This window comes from Pongo abelii, chromosome 4 (assembly GCF_028885655.2).
Source record: "Pongo abelii isolate AG06213 chromosome 4, NHGRI_mPonAbe1-v2.0_pri, whole genome shotgun sequence".
NCBI lineage: Eukaryota > Metazoa > Chordata > Mammalia > Primates > Hominidae > Pongo > Pongo abelii.
Genome location: NC_071989.2, coordinates 124,337,411 through 124,356,325, shown reverse-complemented (window position 1 = coordinate 124,356,325; position 18,915 = coordinate 124,337,411). Strand labels below are relative to the sequence as shown.

Below are 18,915 nucleotides of genomic sequence, written 5' to 3'. Positions count from 1 at the left end.
AGACTTTGTCTCAAGAAAAAAAAATACTGAAATACCGATTCTTTTCCCCTCTCTGATACTACAATGTTCTGAAACCCATTGAGAGAAACTGATGAATAAAAGAGAACATTGATACTTCTTGAAGGACCAAAAAGAAGAATCCAGAAAGAGATCTCTCACTATATTCATGTCCTTCTCTAAGAAAGGGAATTATTCATTTCAGTGGTTCACAATTTGGATATACAGATTCATCTAAACTATTAGTAATAAAACATAATGCAATTCATATCAATATAAAACATAGCTATTAGACATTTATAACTCCTAAAAATTAAATGCCTATATGCTTATTTCAAAACCATGGGAATAAAAAGAGCAAATATTCTAGATTGAATATAACACACATAGTGACATACTGATATAATAATTATAATTATTAATAGAGAAATTTGCCAGATTCAAATAACTCAGTTCAAGGGCAAAAACATATGAAAAGTACTTCAGATTCTCTCACATGTTCACTAACTTCAGTTCTTAAAAAATAAAAAAGCCTATTAAAATAGCAAAAGAAAAAAATTAGATTGTATCTTTGAAGTTTTTTTCACACAACATTGCTATTTACAATTTTTTGAGGAGATGGAGAGAGAAGAGCTGTTGCTTCCTAATGCCTACCAATCCAACAGAATCGGGTTCTCAAAGGAAATTAGATTGACTATCCCACGCTGGCTGGAATATATTTCTGATTTTAAAATCTGCCAAAGAGGTTTGCTTATTGCAGTTTATCTTCCATAGAGTACATATGAATTTTATTTTTATTTCACCAATTATATTCTCCAAGAATATTCTCCCTCATTTAAATACGTGAACAGCTGTCTCCAATTTTTCTTTTCTTTTCTTTTTTTTTTGAGACGGAGTTTCACTCTTGTTGCCCAAGCTGGAGTACAATGGCACTATCTCGGTTTACTGCAATCTCTGCCTCCCGGATTCAAGCAATTCTCCTGCCTCAGCCTCCCAAGTAGCTGGGATTACAGGCGTGCACCACCACACCTGGTTAATTTTTTGTATTTTTAGTAGAAACTTGGTTTCACCATGTTAGCCAGGCTGGTCTCAAACTCCTGACCTCAGGTGATCTGCTCACCTTGGCCTCCCAAAGTGCTGGGATTACAGGCATGAGCCACCGCGCCCGACCACTGTCTCCAATGTCTATGCTTTTCCAGTGCTAGAAATCAATGATAAATGTGCATATGGGTTTATCTACCCATGAGAAAAATAGAAACTGCTGTTTCAACTCTAAGGCTACTCAATGGAACAAATAGATTAGGAAGTTTAAACAGTTCCATTGGCCTAAGATCCATAATAAATTTGTACAAATTTCCTTCATGAATTTTGTGAAATACACAATCATACCCCACCATAAACTAAATATGAAGCTCCTTGGGAGCTGATGTGCTGAACGTCTGATTTGAAGGTATTTCAGCAATGAGCTAATAATTTCAGAAAACAATTTTCAGAATTAAGTATGATGAAATTTTATTCAACTTTGTTTCTAAAGTGGCCTTTTACTTTCAGACACTGTCATACAAATGATACATGTAAACTAACAAAGAAGGAAAAAGAATCAGTGGAAATGATTCAAAGCGTTTTAGGGAAATAAGAAACCCTGAGAATAATGTAAAGCAAATATGTATCTGAAAGTATCAATAAAATAAAGTAAAAATCAAATAGATGCTAAAATATGTTTACATTAAAAATACTCAGGTGTTCTTAACACTTATGATGTGAAGCTGAAAGGAACTGTTATAACAACTTATTTCTTAGAAGGCGCCATCTTGACCTCATTTTTTAATTTTATATTTTTCCAAGGTATGAAATAGAATGCTATTTAGAAAGGAACATACAGATACACATAAAAACATATACACACAAAAACATACACACATGTGTCTATATGTGTACATGCACATAGATCTATAGGCATATAGATATGTATATATACATATGCATATATGGGTATATGTGCATACGTATACGAGCTAGTTTTCAACAAATCCTGTAACTGAAAGGAAGGCTAGAAAAGTTTGCTAATAAAACAGATTACTGGAATCTTTTCCTCCAGGTAAAGAATGATTACTGCTTTCAGAGGATGGTAAAAATTCAGTAACACCAGATGCTACTATAGGTAGTATACTAATTAAGATTTAATGTACTTTTCTCTTTCAACAACTAAATAGGGAGGGACTGCAGGGAATTGTTTTATATTGCTAGGAAAATCATCATATAATGGTCAGAAAAGTGAAAATACATGTCCATGAAAAATTCTGTTTTTGCTTTCATTTGTTTCAGAAATGTTTCCACTTAAGAAGAGACTCCTTCCTCTCTTTCATTTAGGATTTAAAATTTATATTTATTATTGCTTTCAGTTAAGGTGGATTTGGATAAACCAGATCACGACCATCTAGGAAATCTATGTTTAAAGCAATAAAATAAAGAGCGGCTGGAGCTTGGCAGTCATTTTATTAGTCTGATTTAGCAGCATCTAACAGAGATGGCAAGTTTTATCATGCACCTTTACCAAATTCAAAAAACAAACAGAAGGTTTACCATGGGAGGTAGAGAGTGATCAGACTATATCCTTTAGTTACTCTTCCAGTAAAACAGCATATGTTGTCTAAAATTGTGATGGGAACCTGGGAGCTCATCAGAAAAATTGAGCTCTAGTTGAATGTCTTCTTTAATACCATATACCACGACCTCCGCAGTAAATAAAAGGTTGACATGCAGACATCCATTGCAAGATCAATTATTAATATCAAAATGGAGTAAAATGTTAAACTTTGCAATTATGGTGCTGACTTTGTATTAAGCATATTAAGTGTCAATGAGCGATTTTTCGTTTGCATCTTATTATTGATTTTAACATTCTGTAAATTAAAATAAAGGGGAAAGGCAGATTGGTGCTTCACTTATACTTCTGCCTGTAACACAGAGGAAGAAGATTATACTATTAGATATTTACTCCTCAAAAATGGCAGATAATCTTCTTAATATTCAGTACCATCAGAAACTAGAACTAAAAGGAAAATTATAAAGAAGGTAAAAAAAAAAGGAGGGAGGATGGAGAAAACATCTAAATGAATATGGTATTAAAAACAATAACTTAAGCCTCACTGTAATATTTCCCTATATGAACCATTCATACCACCTTTCAGAAAAGTGGAATTTAGTGAAATAGAAAGATAATTTAATTGGGAATCCAAATATTTAGATTCTATTCCCACCTGTGTCACTTGTAGGGTGTGTAACTTTGGATAAATTAAAAACCTTACTTTGTTTCACAGACTTAAAACCCAACAACAACTTCTTACTCTCTTTAATGCTGCAGTGCAGTCCATGTCAGTCTGTGACATTAACCTGGGATTTCTGGTTTCTGGTCTGGCATGTAAGAAGCTTGGAAGTCACCATTTCATCCTAACAACAAATACAAATCTCAACAAACACAAATCTCAACAAACTGAAAAATCAACATTCTTCTTGGATCCATAAGAGAAGTCAAGTCATAGGGTAAACCACTGCCCCCCAGATTGGAGAGACAGATGTAAATACAGAGAATTGTAACTTATTGGAGTAGAAACCCAGAAGCAGAAACCTCCATGGGAACTAGTGCCAGTGTAAGAAAACTTAAACAGCAATCAATTGCTGGAGTCAGTGTGGACAACTGTAAAAACTGAAAAATGCAGGGGCACCCAGCCATAAGGAGGCTCCTCACTTCTGTTGAGTTTAACCTCCAGAAACTTGATCTGGTTCTCACAGTGAATACTGGAGAAAAATCCACTCATGCTTCCAGCAAAGGAAAGGACACGCCATTTTTAAAAATATGCCAGATCATTCTGTTCTTCTTACCAAGGTCTGCCCACAGAGGAAACTATTTAAACAGAGCTTAACCTATTGGAGTTCTATCAGAGCCTAACTGACTTACAGAAAAAGAAATATCCAATTCCAGGTGGCACTAGCCTTCCAGGTGGGAGAAAGAAAATACCCAACTCCAGCTCACTCTAGCCATCTGTCCAACTGGAGAAGGGATTAAAGAAACTGAGAAGCACTTGTCAAGTTCACAGTCAAGAGGCACAGGCTTACTAAGAAACTGATACCTAAGCATAGGACAATAGAACACTTCTCTTCTCCCAACATAAAAACACAGAGTTTGAAGAAGACAGAACAAGCATCAGAACCAAACACAGCTATGGCAGGGATATTGGAATTATAAGATCAGGAATTTAAAACAACTGTGATTAATATGCTAAGGGCTCTAAGGGATAAGAAGACAACAATAACAGATGGGAAGTACAAGCAGAGAGATCTAAGAAAGAACCAAAAGAAATGCTAGAGACCAAAAAAAAACACTGTAACAGAAATCAAGAACGCCATTGAATGGACAAAACTCAGGAAAGAACCTCTGAGCTTGAAAATATCTCAACAGAAAACTTCAAAACTGAAAAGCAAAGACAAAAACAAAACAAAAAACCCAGGAGGAAATGTGGGACAACTACAAACGGTATAACATATGTGTGATAAAAATTCTAGAAGAAGAAAGAGAAAAGAACAGGAAAAAAATGTAAAGCAATAATGACTAAAAATGTCCTCAGATTAATGTCAGATATGAAACCATAGATCCAGGAAGCTCACAGAGCACCAAACGAGATAAATGCCAAAGAAACTACACTTAAGGATACCATCTTCAAATTACAGAAAATCAAAGATAAAGACAAATCCTGAAAGATGCCAAAGGGGGGAAAAACACCTTACTTAGAGAGGAGCAAAGATAATTACACCCAATTTTTCCTCAGAAACAGTACAAGCAAAAAGGGTGGAGTGATGGGTACAAAAAAATATATAAAGTAGAAAAAATGAATAAGACCTACTGTTTGATGGCACAACAAGGAGACTACAGTCAATAATAATTTCATTGTGCATTTTAAAATAATTAAAATAATATAATTGGATTATTTGTAACACAAGGGATAAATGCTTGAGGGGATGGATACCCCATTCTCCATGATGTGATTATTACACATTGTATGCCTGTATCAAAACATTACAAGTACCCCATAAATATATACACCTACTATGTATCCACAAAAATTGAAAATACAAAAAGAGTACGGTAAAATATTTAGTGTTGAGGAAAAAACCCACCAACCTAAAATTCTGTGCCCTTTGAAATCACCCTTTAAAAGTGAAGAAGAAAGCCAGGCATGGTGCTACATACCTGTAATCCCAGATACTCGGGAGGACTGCTTGAGCCCAGAAGTTGAAGACCAATCTGGGCAACATAGCGAGACCCTGTTTATTTTAAAAAGTGAAGGAGAAATAAATATCTTCTCAGGCAAATAAAAATCAAGAAAATTTTAGGCTAGTGGACCTGCCTCACAATAAATGTTTTTTAAAGTTCTTTAAAAGATGTTAAAGGAGACAGGTCAGAAACTCAGATCTACATAAAGAGGGAGCATTAGGAAAGAATACATAATGGTAAAATAACTTTGTTTCATTCTTAATTGATCTAACAGATCCAAATCATTATTATTTTGAACAAACAGACTTTTTATATACAATATCAAAGCTACAGTCCATAAAAGAAAGAAATGACAAGCTCGACTTCATTAAATTAAAAACAAAAAATCTATGCTGGGGAAGACACTGTTAAGATAATATAAAGACAAGCTAAAGATGACTGGGAGAGAATATCTGCAAATGACATGTCTGATATAAAGGAATGTTATCTAAAATATATAAAGAACTCTTAAAACTCAACAATAAGAAAACACAGCTTAAAAGTGAGCCAAAAACCTAAACAGATACCTCTTCAAAGAAGTTACACAGATGCCAAATAAATGTATAAAAAGATGCTCCACACAGTATGTCAGTAGAGAAATCCAAATTAAAACAAAAATGAGAAACTACTACACACTTACTAAAATGGCCAAAATCTAGAACATTGACACCACCAAATGCTGGTGAGGATGTGGAGCAACAAGAACCCTCATTTCATTGTTAGTGGAAATGCAAAAAGATACAACCACCATGGAAGACAGTCTGGCAATTTCTCACATAACTAAACATGCTGTTACCATACAATCCAGCAAACATGTTCCTTGGTATTTATCCAAAGGAGTTGAAGACTTAGGTGTATACAAAAATTTGCACGTGGAAGGTACAGCAGCTTTATTTATACTTAGGAAAACTGGAAAGCAATCAAGATGTCTTTCAGTAGGTAAATGAATAAATAAACTGTGGTACCTTCAGACAAGAGATTATTTAGTACTAAAAATAAATGAGCCATCGATGCATGAAAAGACACAGAGAATTTAAATGCATACTACTAAGTGAAAGAAGCAAACCTGAAAAGATTTCATACTGTATGATTCCAGCTATATGACACTTCTGAAAATGTAAAACAGGAGTGTAGAAGATTTTCCGTGTAGTAGAAATTATGGTATATGATACTACAGTGGTGGGTATATTATCATTATACACTTGTCCAAATCCATGAAATGTATGACACCAAAAGTGAACCCTAATATTAACTAGTCTTGAGTCATAATCATATAGGTTCATCTATTGTGACAAACATATCACTCTAATGGGGGATACTGATAATTGGATAGGCTATGCATGCATAGGGGAAGGGAATATACAGGGGATCTCTATACCTTCCTATCAGTTTTACTGTGAACCTAACACTGCTCTAAAAAATAAAGTCTATTATTTTTTAATAAATAAGGTATGGTCATTCTATTAAAAATGACTTCCATAACAACCAATTATGTCAATATAATGTTTGCTATTCTTTATAGTATTAGGCAAAGTCAAGAGACTAGCTGCTAAAGGTGAACACCTATAAAAGGCATACAAAAAGGAAAAAACCAAAATGTACTTAAAAATTAAGCTCACTCTTCAGCTGTAACTAATATTAAGGTCTTTCTGCTTAAGAGTACAATGTACATTCCTGAGTATAACTTAAGGCTATAAACTGAGGTTTAAAAAAATGAAAATTATGTGTGAAGTGTGTATAAATGTAGAAAAATTATCAAAATAATCAAGACTGCGTATGTGTAAGTGAGAGGAGACAGCAGGGAGGGTACATCAGTGGTTGTAAAGCCTTCCAGGTAATAACCAGAAGGAAAGCATCCATAGCTCTGGGCTAAACTGACTTGTGAATCTGCACTTAGTATTTCTACTTCTCCTACTGACTCAATATATAACCTAGGCAAGTCACGTAATCTCCCTGTACTTCTTTATGTGAACTGGATTCTACTCAAAGGGTAACTGGCTATTTCACAGGGAACTATAATCTGCACTTTACTGCAGTGCCAGAGAGGTGAATAAAGTGGCAGAATCCTTTCATGAATTTTCTATTTCAAAGAAAATAAAATTCTGGGGCCAGGCACGGTGGCTCACACCTGTAATCCCAGCATGTAGGGAGGCCGAGGCAGACGGATCACTAGTGCTCAGTTTGAGACCAGCATGGGCAACACAGTGAGAACCTGTCTCTACAAAAAATAAAATAAAATAAAAATTAGCCAGGCTTAGTGGCACTCAAGTCCCAGCTACTCAGGAGGCTGAGGTGGGTGAATCACTTGAGCCCAGGAGGTAGAGGTTGCAGTGAGCCAAGATCACACCACTGCATTCCAGCCTGGGCAACAGGGCGAGATCATATCTCCAAAAAATAATTCTGTTTTCAACTCTACTTATAATTTGGCAAGAAACAGAAAAAAAGTACTGTAATTTCATGTATTGTTTGCGTAAAATATTAATACAATGACATTTTGCAAAGTAAAAAATGTTATCCTATGTGTTAATTTCTTACTAAGTCTTCAAAGCACACTACCACCAAATGGATGCCGAATGAATGAAATGAACTTTAGTCTCTTCCAAAACTCAAGATTCTATGATTGTAACTTAGGCTATGCAAAATTTGATGAGGCAACCCCACATTAAAAAATGCCAAAAGGGTTTACTTTAGAATAAAATATTTTAAATATTTATCAGACAGAAACACTAAACTTTCTTGATTATATACTTCTGATATAAATTACCGAAAATCTGTAAGAAGAAAATACTTACAAAGTTGTTATTTGTATGTAAGCACATACTGAAAGATAAGAATACATAGATAGAAATGCTCCTAAGCTTAATTTAGTAAATCATACATCACATTAAAACAATATCCATTAGTTTTTAGGCTTTGTTCAGTGTCTTCCTGTTAAATTTGAAAATTAGTAATATGATGTCCTTTATATAGGAAGATAAAGATTCATCATTTAGAATATACTATATTAGTTATTTTTCCAATCATTATATAGACTGTGAAAAGCCATTCCTATACACATATTTAGTATTTCAGTGACTAACAGCATAAGGGATGTTTGAATATAAGCACGTACTGCACACAGCCTTAAATAATAAACATTTTTCTTTTTTTAAAAAAAAGCACCAGTAAAACATCAACTCCATAATCCTGACTCTTTAATATCATGTGATAATAATCTACATTAACCAAAGCAGGAATCACAGAGTTAACAGATTTGGCTATTACTTTTTTTTAACATATTTATTTTTCCATAAGTTATTAGGGTACAGGTGGTATTTCGTTACATGAGTAAGTTCTTTAGTGGAGATTTGTGAGATTTTGGTGCACCCATCACCCAAGCAGTATACACTGCACCACATTTGTAGTCTTTTATCCCTCACCCCCTCCCTCTCTTCACCCCAACTCCTCAAAGTCCATTGTATCATTCTAATGCCTCTGTGTCCTCATAGATTAGCTCCCACAAAACAGTGAGAGTGCACAATGGTCGGTTTTCCATTCTTGAGTTACTTCACTTAGAATAATAGTCTCCACTCGATGGTTGATGGGCATTTATTTGGGTTGGTTCCATGACTTTGCAATTGTGAATTGTGCTGCTATAAACATGTGTGTGTACAAGTGTCTTTTTCAAATAATGACTTCTTTTCCTCTGGGTAGATACCCAGTAGTGGGACTGCTGGATCAAATGGTAGTTCTGCTTTTAGTTCCTTAAGAAATCTCCACACTGTTTTTCATAGTGGCTGTACTAGTTTATGTTCCCACCAGCAGTGCAGAAGTGTTTCCTGATCACTGCATCCATGCCAACATCTACTGTTTATTGATTTTCTGATTACGGCTGTTCTTGCAGGAGTAAGGTGGTATTGCATTGTGGTTTTGATTTGTATTTCCCTGGTCATTAGTGATGTTGAGCATTTTTTCATATGTTTGTTGGCCATTTGTTATATCTTCTTTTGAGAATTGTCTATTCATGTCTTTAGCCCACTTTTTGATGGGATTGTTTTTTTCTTACTTATTTGAGTAATATTAAACAATACTGATTCTACCCATTCATGAGCATGGGATGTGTTTCCATTTGTTTGTGTCATCTATGATTTCTTTCAGTAGTGTTTTGTAGTTTTTCTTGTAGAGGTCTTTGACTCCTCGGTTAGTTATATTCCTAAGTATTTTACTTATTTATTTTTTGTTATTGTAAAAGGGGTTGAGTTCTTGATTTGATTCTCTGCTTGGTCGCTATTGGTGCATAGAACAGCTACTGATTTGTGTACATTAATCTTGTATCTGGAAACTTTGCTGAATTCTTTTACCAGTTCTAGGAGCTTTCTGGAGGAGTCCTTAGGGTTTTCAAGGTAAACGATCATATCATCAAACACTGACAGTCTGACTTCCTCTTTACCAATTTGAATGCTTTCTTTCTTTCTCTTGTCTGACTGCTCTGGCTAGGACTCCCAGTACTATACTGAAGAGGAGTAGTGAGAGTAGGTATCCTTATCTTGTTCCAGTTCTCAGAGGAAATGCTTTCAACTTTTCCCCATTCAGTATTATGTTGGCTGTGGGTTTGTCACTGATGGCTTTTATTACATTATGGTACGTCCCTTGTATGCCGATTTTGCTGAGAGTTTTAACCATAAAGAATGCTGGAGTTTGTTGAATGCTTTTTCTGCATCGATTGAGATAATCATGTGATTTTTGTTTTTAATTCTGTTTATGTGGTGAATCACATTTATTGACTTGTGTATGTTAAGCTATACCTGCATCCCTGATATGAAACCCACTTGATCATAGTGGATTATCTTTTTGATATGTTGTTGGATTTGGTTAGCTAGTATTTTGTTAAGGATTTTAGCATCTATGTTCATCAAGGGTATTGGTTTGTAGTTTTCTTTTTTGGTTATGTCCTTTCCTGGTTTTGGTATTAGGGTGATGCTAGCTTCATATAGTTAATTAGGAAGGGCTCCTTCTTTATCTTGTGGAATAGTATCAAAAGGATTGGTACCAATTCTTTGAACGTCTGCTAGAATTCTGCTGTGAATCTGTCTGGTCCCGGACTTTTCTTGTTGGTAATTTTTTAACTTACCATTTCAATCTCACTGCTTGTTATTGATCTGTTCAAGGAATCCAATTCTTCCTGATGTAAGCAGCTAAGAGAGTTGTATCTTTCCAGGAATTTATCCATCTCTTCTTGGTTTTCTAGTTTATGTGCATAAAGTTGTTCACAGTAGCCTTGAATGATCTTTTGTAGTTCAGGGTTATCAGTTATAGTATCTCCTGTTTTGTTTCTTAGTGAGGTCATTTGGATTTTCTCCCTTCTTTTCTTGGTTAAACTTGCTAATGGTCTATCAATTTTTTTATCTTTTCAAAGAACCAGCTTTTTGTTTCATTTATCTTTTTCACTGTTTTTGTTTCAATTTCATTTAGTTCTGCTCTGATCCTGGTTATTTCCTTTCTTTTGCTGGGTTTGGGTTTGGTTTGTTCTTGTTTCTCTAGTTCCTTGAAGTGTGACCTTGGAATGTCAGTTTGCACTCTTTGATTTAGGCATTTAGGGCTATGAACTGTCCTCTTAGCACTGCCTTTGCTGTATCCCAGAGGTTTTGATAGGTTGTGTCATTATTGTTGTTCAGTTCAAAGAATTTTTAAATTTCCATCTTGATTTCGTTTTTGACCCAATGCTCATTCAGGAGCAAGTTATTTAATTTCCATGTATTTGCATGGTTTTGAAGGTTCCTTTTGGAGTCAATTTCCAGTTTTATTCCACTGTGGTCTGAGAGAGTGGCTTGATATAATTTCAATTTTTTTAAATTTACTGAGGCTCGTTTTATGGCCTCAATCATATGGTCTATCTTGGAAAAAGTTCCACGCACTGTTGTATAGAATGCATATTCTGTGGTTGCTGGATAAAATGTTCTGCATGTATCTGCTAAGTCCATTTGTTCCAAGGTATAAATTCACTGTTTGTTGACTTTGTCTTGACGACCTGTCTAGTGCCGTCAGGGGAGTAGTGAAGTCCTCCACTATTATCGTGTTGCTGTCTATCTCATTTCTTAGGTCTATTAGTAATTGTTTTATATATTTGGGAGCTCCAGTGTTAGATGCATATGTTTAGGATTGTGATAGTTTCCTGTTGGACAAGGCCTTTTACCATTATATAATGTCCCTCTTTGTTTTAACTGCTGTTGCTTTAAAGTTTGTTTTGTCTGACATAAGAATAGCTTCCCCTGATTGCTTTTGGTGTCCATTTGCATGAAATGCCTTTTTCCACCCCTTTACTTTCAGTTTATGTGAGTCTTTATGTGTTAGGTGTTAGGTGAGTCTCCTGAAGGCAGCAGATAGTTTGTTGGTAAATTCTTATCCATTCTGCCATTCTGTATCTTTTAAGTGGAACATTTAGGCCATTTACATTCAATGTCAGTATTGATATGTGAGGTACCACTGCATGCATCGTGCTCTTTGTTGCCTGTGTACTTTGTTTTTGCTTTTTAAGGTATATTTTTGTTTTATAGGTCCTGTGCGATTTATTCTTTAAAGAGGTTGTGTTTTAATGTGTTTCCAGGATTTGTTTCAAGATTTAGACCTCCTTTTAGCAGTTCCTGTAGTGGTGGCTTGGCAATGGTGAATTCACGCAACATTTGTTTTTCCGAAAAAGACTATCTTTCCTTCATATATGATGCTTAGTTTCGCTGGATACAAAATTCTTGGCTGATAATTGTTTTGTCTGAGGAGGCTGAAGATAGGGCCAATCCCTTCTAGCTTATAGGGTTTCTGCTGAGAAATCTGCTGTTAATCCAATAGGCTTTCCTTTATAAGTTAGTTACCTGGTGCTTCTGTCTCACAGCTCTTAAGATTCTTTCGTCTTAACTTTGGATAACCTGATGACAGCGTGCCATGATCTTTTTGTGATGAATTTCCCAAGTGTTCTCTGTGCTTCTTGTATTTGGATGTCTAGGTTCCTAGCAAGGCTGGGGAAGTCTTCCTGGATGATTCCATCGAATATGTTTTCCAAGCTTTTAGAACTTTCTTCTTCCTCAGAAATACCGATTATTCTTAGGTTTGGTTGTTTAACATAATCCCAGACTTCTTGGAAACTTTGTTCATATTTTCTTACTCTTTTTTGTCTTTGTTGGATTGGATTAATTTGAAGACCTTGTCTTTGAGCTCTGAATTTCTTTCTTATAATTGTTCAATTCTATTGTTGAGACTTTCCAGAGCATTTCACATTTCTATAAGTTTGTCCAAAGTTTCCTGAATTTTTTATTGTTATTTCTTTAAAGTATCTATTTCCTTGAATATTTCTCCCTTCACTTCTTGTATTGTTTTTTGGATTTCCTTGCATTGGGCTTCACCTTTCTCTGGTGCCTCCCTGATTACCTAAATAACTCACCTCCTGAACTCTTTTTCAGGTAAATCAGGGATTTCTTCTTGGTTTGGATCCACTGCTTGTGAACTAGTGTGATTTTTTGGGGGGGGTGTTAAAGAGCCTTGTTTTGTCATATTACCAGAGTTGGTTTTCTGGTTCCTTCTCATTTAGGTAGGCTCTGTCAGAGGGAAGGTCTAGGGCTGAAGGCTGTTGTTCAGATTCTTTTTTCCCAGGGGGTGTTCCCTTGATGTAGTACTCTCTCCATTTTCCTATGGACGTGGCTTCCTGTGAGCCGAACTGCAGTGATTACTGTCTCTCTTCTGGGTCTAGCCACCCACTGAGTCTACCCAGCTCCAGGCTGGTACTGGGGGTTGTCTGCACAATATCACATCCTGTGATGTGAACCATCTATGGGTCTCTTCTCCGTAGATACCAGCACCTGTTCCAGTGGAGGTAGCAGGGGGTGGGGGGATGGGGGGTTGTGCAACGGACTCCGTGAGGATTCTTAGCTTTGGTGGTTTAACGCTCTATTTTAGTGCTGCTTGGCCTCCTGCCAGGAGGTGGCACTTTCCAGAGAGCATCAGCTATAGTAGTGCAGAGAGGGACCAGCAGTGGGCAGGGGCTTAGAACTCCCAAGATTATATGCCCTCTGTCTTCCGCTACTAGGGTGGGTAAGGAAGGACCATCAGGTGGGGGCAGGGCTAGGTATGTCTGAGCTCAGACTCTCCTTGGGTGAGTCTTGCTGTGGCTGCTGTTGGGGATTGGGGTGAGATTGCCAGGTCACTAGAGCTGTGTACCTAGGAGGATTATGGCTGCCTCTGCTGAGTCATGCAGGTTGTCAGGGAAGTGGGGGAAAGCTGGCAGTCACAGGCGTCACCCAGCTCTTATGCAAACCAAAGAGCCAGTCTCACTCCCACCGAGCCCCACAAGAGCCCCAAGTCTGTTTCCAGGTGGTGGGTGAGACAGGCTTGAAAACTTGCCCCAGGCTATCCGCCGCCCAGTTGCAAAAGAATAGGGCTTTGTTCTTCCCCCACCTGTTGAGTGTGCACTCCAGATTTGTGTCCTCCCCCGAGTTCTGGCCAGGAGGCTTCTCACCCCATTCAAATTGTTACAAAGTTCAGCTAGAGATTTACTTCTCTCTGTGGAGTTTTGCCCCCTGCTCCTCTGGCCACCCTCCTGATGGATCCCTGTGGTGTCACGTAGGAATGGCCTGCTAGGGGACCCAGCGAGCTCCAGGGCCTTTTGGCTGCTTCCTCTACCCCTATATTTCGTTCAGCTCTCTAAATGGACTCAGCTCTAGTTAAGGTCAGAAACTTCTCCTGCAAACAGACCTTCAGCTTCTCCAGTGGATGTGTGTTCAGGAGAGGAGGGTCTCCCTTTCCTATTTCTGCAGTTGGGGCACTCACAGTATTGGAGTGTCTCCTGGGTCCTGCAGGAGCAGTCTGCTTCCTTCAGAGGGTCTGTGGGTCCTCCCGGATTGCTGGTTTGTTCTTAGAGTCAATCTGGAGCTAAAATTCACAATGCGAGCCACCACACGCTGCTCTGTCCGGAGCTGCAATCTAGTCCTGCATCCCATCTGCCATGATCTCACAAGAGCAAGTTTTTTAATACTAGAAAGTAATATTATAGCTCTGTATAAGATTATTTATCCATGAACTTATTCTCCTTGATAACAGTTGCAAGTAGCAAATATTTTTTTCAAATATGTATCAATACAATCATTCTAAATTCTCTGAATATGAATAGCTTTTAAATTGTTCACCTGTACTATATATTATTAATGAAAACAAGGACAATAGACTGACTTGCCCACCATCTATGTGGCTACGTACATTTATCCTGGCATATCTGTGTAGCTTTCACTGAGATCCGTTTTTGTAATGCACAGTCTCAAATTCAGGGAAATTCTTTGCTTATTATAATATTTCCTAATATTCACTCAATGAGCCTACCACTCTAAAGGGCCACAGTTATGATAGGACTTTTAAAGTGGAGTGCTAAGTATCTGAATACAAAAACAAAATGAAAATGCTTGAAATTTTATTTGTAGCTTAATTAGTCCAAGTTGGGCAGATCCTCCCAAGCAAGCCACATCATCATGATGCAACTTTGTATTGCAGTCAGCAGCCCCTGCAAATATACTTTATTCTGACAGAATCTACTTTGATTCTGTTTATTATTAAACAGATTCTGACCCTCACTTACTTGACTGGCTGTCCCTCACAAGAAGAAGTATACGTAATTTTTAACATACACACAGGCAAATCTCATTGAAAAATGCATTACGTTACAAAAATATATTTTAAGTTGAAAAAAATTTAAACCAATTTCCCCCACAGAACTAATGTTATGAGCAGTAGTAAGACTTCCAGACTAGTTTATAAAATTTAACGTGAGATTTTATTTAATGTGTTCTTAGCTGAACAACAGAACACTTTTGACCTCTTAATTCTAGGTAGCTGGGGACCATCAGGAACAAGCATAGCAAAAGGGCAGTGTTTATTATTACCGTTAATAGTACTGGGGTAATAATATCAGCCGCCACTTACGGAACACCCACCATGTCTTAAGGATTGTAATCAATGCTTTACCTAGTTGGCTTCATTTAATTTCCATAACTACTCTATGAGATAGGTATTATTATTTTCATTTTACAGGTTAAAAAATGGGTTTTTGAAAAACTAAGTGATTTGGCTAAGGTGACACAGATTAGAAGTGGTAGGGTCCCAGGACTCACACTTAGGTCCACATAACTTCCAAAGTCCATGCTGTCTACCACTTTACTACACTGCCAGGCTTCAAAATACCCACCTTCCTTCCCACAGCCAAAATTCCCAATCCTTCAATAAAAGCGATCCCAGCTACATAATAGGAGAAACTATTCTGATCTAATTTACACTGGATATAAATGAATCTTGCCAGAAGTAGTGTTTTCATCATGTAAAAAGAAGGCAAGTTAACCAACTGAATTCAATTATGGTATATTAGGTAGTGAAATAAAAGTAAGGAGAGCAGTTTTCAATGGGAAACTTAAGCCCTACTTAAGAAGACATCTATACCTGTCTGACTGCATCTTTTCTTTTTCAGAAATACCACTACGCCATTCAGTGTGATTCTGAGAGACTCATCAATCATGTGGCCTTCCTTCCACAAACCCTAGTAGTCATGAGAACCAAGCAGGGCCAGTACTTTTTTCCCCCTGCAAATTACTAATTACCTTTGGGGAAAACAAGTGTCACTCATACTTATTTGAAATCTGGAACTATAAGAATGATACACATCCGCACATAGGCAGTCCGTGGAGAAGCCTTGTCAGAAAATAAAGCCAACACAGAGGAAAGCAAAACCCAAGCATGCAGAGACAAAACTGTGTTGTGTTGGAACCCCTGGATTCTGCCATGGCTGAGGCTAGAGATTCACCTCTTGTTTCATTGTAGCTATTTGAGCCAATCAATTTCCTATTTTGATTAAGTTAATCTGTATTAGGTCTCTGGTGTCAGCACTCAAAAGAGCCCTCACTTAGAAAACTCTTGAGGTCATGTTTTCTAGGTAGTGCTTTTGGAAGTTCTTTTCTTTACCCATTTCAACACCCATAGATATGGTACAAGCAAGAGGGAAAAGGAAGAAAATTTCAATTTCAGATCAGGAATGACTAGCGAATGCTAAATACAGACATTTACGAATGGTGTTGGGAAAGTTAAAGAAAGTATTGATAAATATATTTTCCTACTTAGAATATATAACAAAATCTGGAAATAGCATGATTCTATCATCCATAAACTCATATTTTCATTCATCTTTGACAGAAAATCACAATGTTATAATGTCAAAATTGTGGGAAGTTATATAAGGCAACAGGGTGTAAAATGTAGAAAAGTGCTTATTATAAATAAAATATACGGTTCCAGCAAATTTGGTAATGTCTAAACTGACTTTTAAAAATACATATTTTACATGACTTAAATAGTCACTTAAAGTGTTTGTTTCCCAACTTGTACTCTATCAATTTAAATTATTCTGAAAGTAAACATGTAGCTATCTCAAAGTTTTATAGAACTTAAGGTTGAGTTTTCATTCTTATCTTTCAGGATTAGTATTTCAGCTTAAAGTTGTTAGTTGCTTTCCTTGTTAATAATATTTCAGGTACAAAAGTTATATGTAACTAAAACATAAATAAGAGATATTCCTCAAAACATGATAGCAATACTTTACAATCCCAACTCAAGATGATTTAGCATTAAACAGAGAACTCTTGGTTGCCAATGACAGAAAATCTAACCCAAACTGGCATAGGCAAAAAGGCAGTGTAATGGGTCATGGAACTGAAACTGTAGGATTAGAAAGTTTTAGAAATAGCTGGATATTTATCAAACTATAAAACATAGTAGCAATTTCTGTACATATATGTACCACTTAGTTGTATTTAAATGCACATACAATTATTTTCTATATAAGTAGAATTCCACAACATAAATACACTGTCACTGCTATCTGTTCCTCCATATATTCATTAATTAATCATATATTTTAGCTGCATATTTAACTTTCAAACAGTTCCTAATTATAAAAGTTTCATAACATTTTCTACTAGGTATATATTTAGGTCTCAAAATATACCATCAGGACTCAGTTTCTCTCCCTCCATCCTCTCAGTCCTACTTTCTGATATTTTGGTCTTCTCAGCTCCATGTAATGTGTGAGGCTGTGGTGCTTGAAGCTGCAATAGCTATCTTTCAGTGGAGGTACCCTGATATATACTCATCCAATCTCAACCAATCGCTGTGTTGAAGGAGATAAAGCGTGCTGATTGCTTAGGCATAGGTCACATACATCACCTCTCAATTGGTGGAGGCAGCCATACTCTAAGAGCAGGAAAGGGAAAGACTCTTCAAAGAAAAATGAAGGGAGGTTTTTCAGAAGATCAGGAGTACATGCCTAGTACAAATTATCTCCTTTCATAATAAAGATAATATTAATAAACAGCAACAACTAAAAATATGCTTTAAGTTTTTTTCATTTTGCTAAAATACATGAACCATTTGTTGAAAATAGTACTGTTCATTAGATTTTCATTACTGTTTTCTTCTGATGCCATGACTTAAATAAGCTTTTATTTCCTCTTTCTTAAATTCCCTTTACAGTGTTAACTGAAATTTAGGGTTTTGGCAGCTGTGGCTATAAAAAAGTAATCATAATAAGATATTGCCAAACAGCTAGTGATTAAGACCAATTTTTCCAAGAGAATTGTACTAGTCCAGTTCTTGGTCACCAAGAATGGAAGTGATTTCTGGTTAAGCAGGAAACAATTCGGATGGCACACAAAATGATGAAGCTGAAGAAACAGACTTGGGAAACAAGATGGCACTAAAGAAGGTTAGGAAGCCAGAACTGCAACCAAAATCATGCTGAAAAAAAAAGACAGCCTAGGAAGCCTCTGCTGAGAATGTGGCACCACCACCACTGCTGGTACCAGTATCTCCACTGGTATGAGACACTGGATGCTGTTCTAGCCACTAGAGGCTGAGGTGGGAGGACTGCTTGAGCCCAGGAGTTGGAAACCACTAGAAGAATAAATTCTAAACTGTCACTACTTCTTTGCATCACTTTTCCTAGATGTGAAGTCTCATGCAGAGATTTCCAACTGGTTGATGGAAACTCTAGCTGTCACAGGTGGTCATATGCCCCAAACTCTAGCTGTCACAGGAGTCATGAGAGGAATGATTTGTCCCACTTTGGCTTCCACTGAGGGAAGTGGAACCTAAGGCACTCAGAATAAACCCTAACATACAATGAGCCATCAATAAATTTTTTATTCTTGTAAAACATTGTTTAAGGAATTACGTGACAAATGTTTTCACAGTGATATTATGTGTCTAATAGCACAATCTTCATTAATAACAAACATATGGGCTGGGTGCAGTGGCTCACGCCTATAATCCCAGAACTTTGGAAGGCCAAGATGGGTGAATTGCTTGAGCTCATGAGTTCACTACTAGCCTCATGGAGAAACCCCCCCTCTACAAAAAATACAAAGATTAGTCAAGTGTAGTGGTGCGCACCTGTAGTCTCGCTACTTGGGAGGCTGAAGTGGGAGGATTGCTTGAGCCGGGAGGTGGAAGCTGAGCCAAGATTGTGCCACTGCACTCCAACCTGGAGGATGACAGAGCCAGACCTTGTCAAAAAAAAAAAAAAAGAGAGAGAAAGAAGGAAGGAAAGAAAG

At 36.8% G+C, this 18,915-nt stretch overlaps 1 protein-coding gene across 7 annotated transcripts in view; it reads right to left on the bottom strand.

The window, feature by feature from the left end:
* COMMD10 (COMM domain containing 10) overlaps positions 1-18,915 on the bottom strand; it is a 362,273-nt gene that overhangs the window by 234,763 nt on the left and 108,595 nt on the right. The window contains exon 6 of one of the 7 annotated variants that reach the window (XM_054555843.2): positions 11,111-18,845. The exons of the other annotated variants lie outside the window; for them this stretch is intronic. Within the exon in view, the coding sequence (XP_054411818.2) occupies positions 18,735-18,845 (111 nt within the window). The 3' untranslated portion in view covers positions 11,111-18,734. Of the gene's footprint in view, positions 1-11,110; positions 18,846-18,915 lie in introns of those variants that run through there. 7 annotated transcript variants of the gene reach the window in all.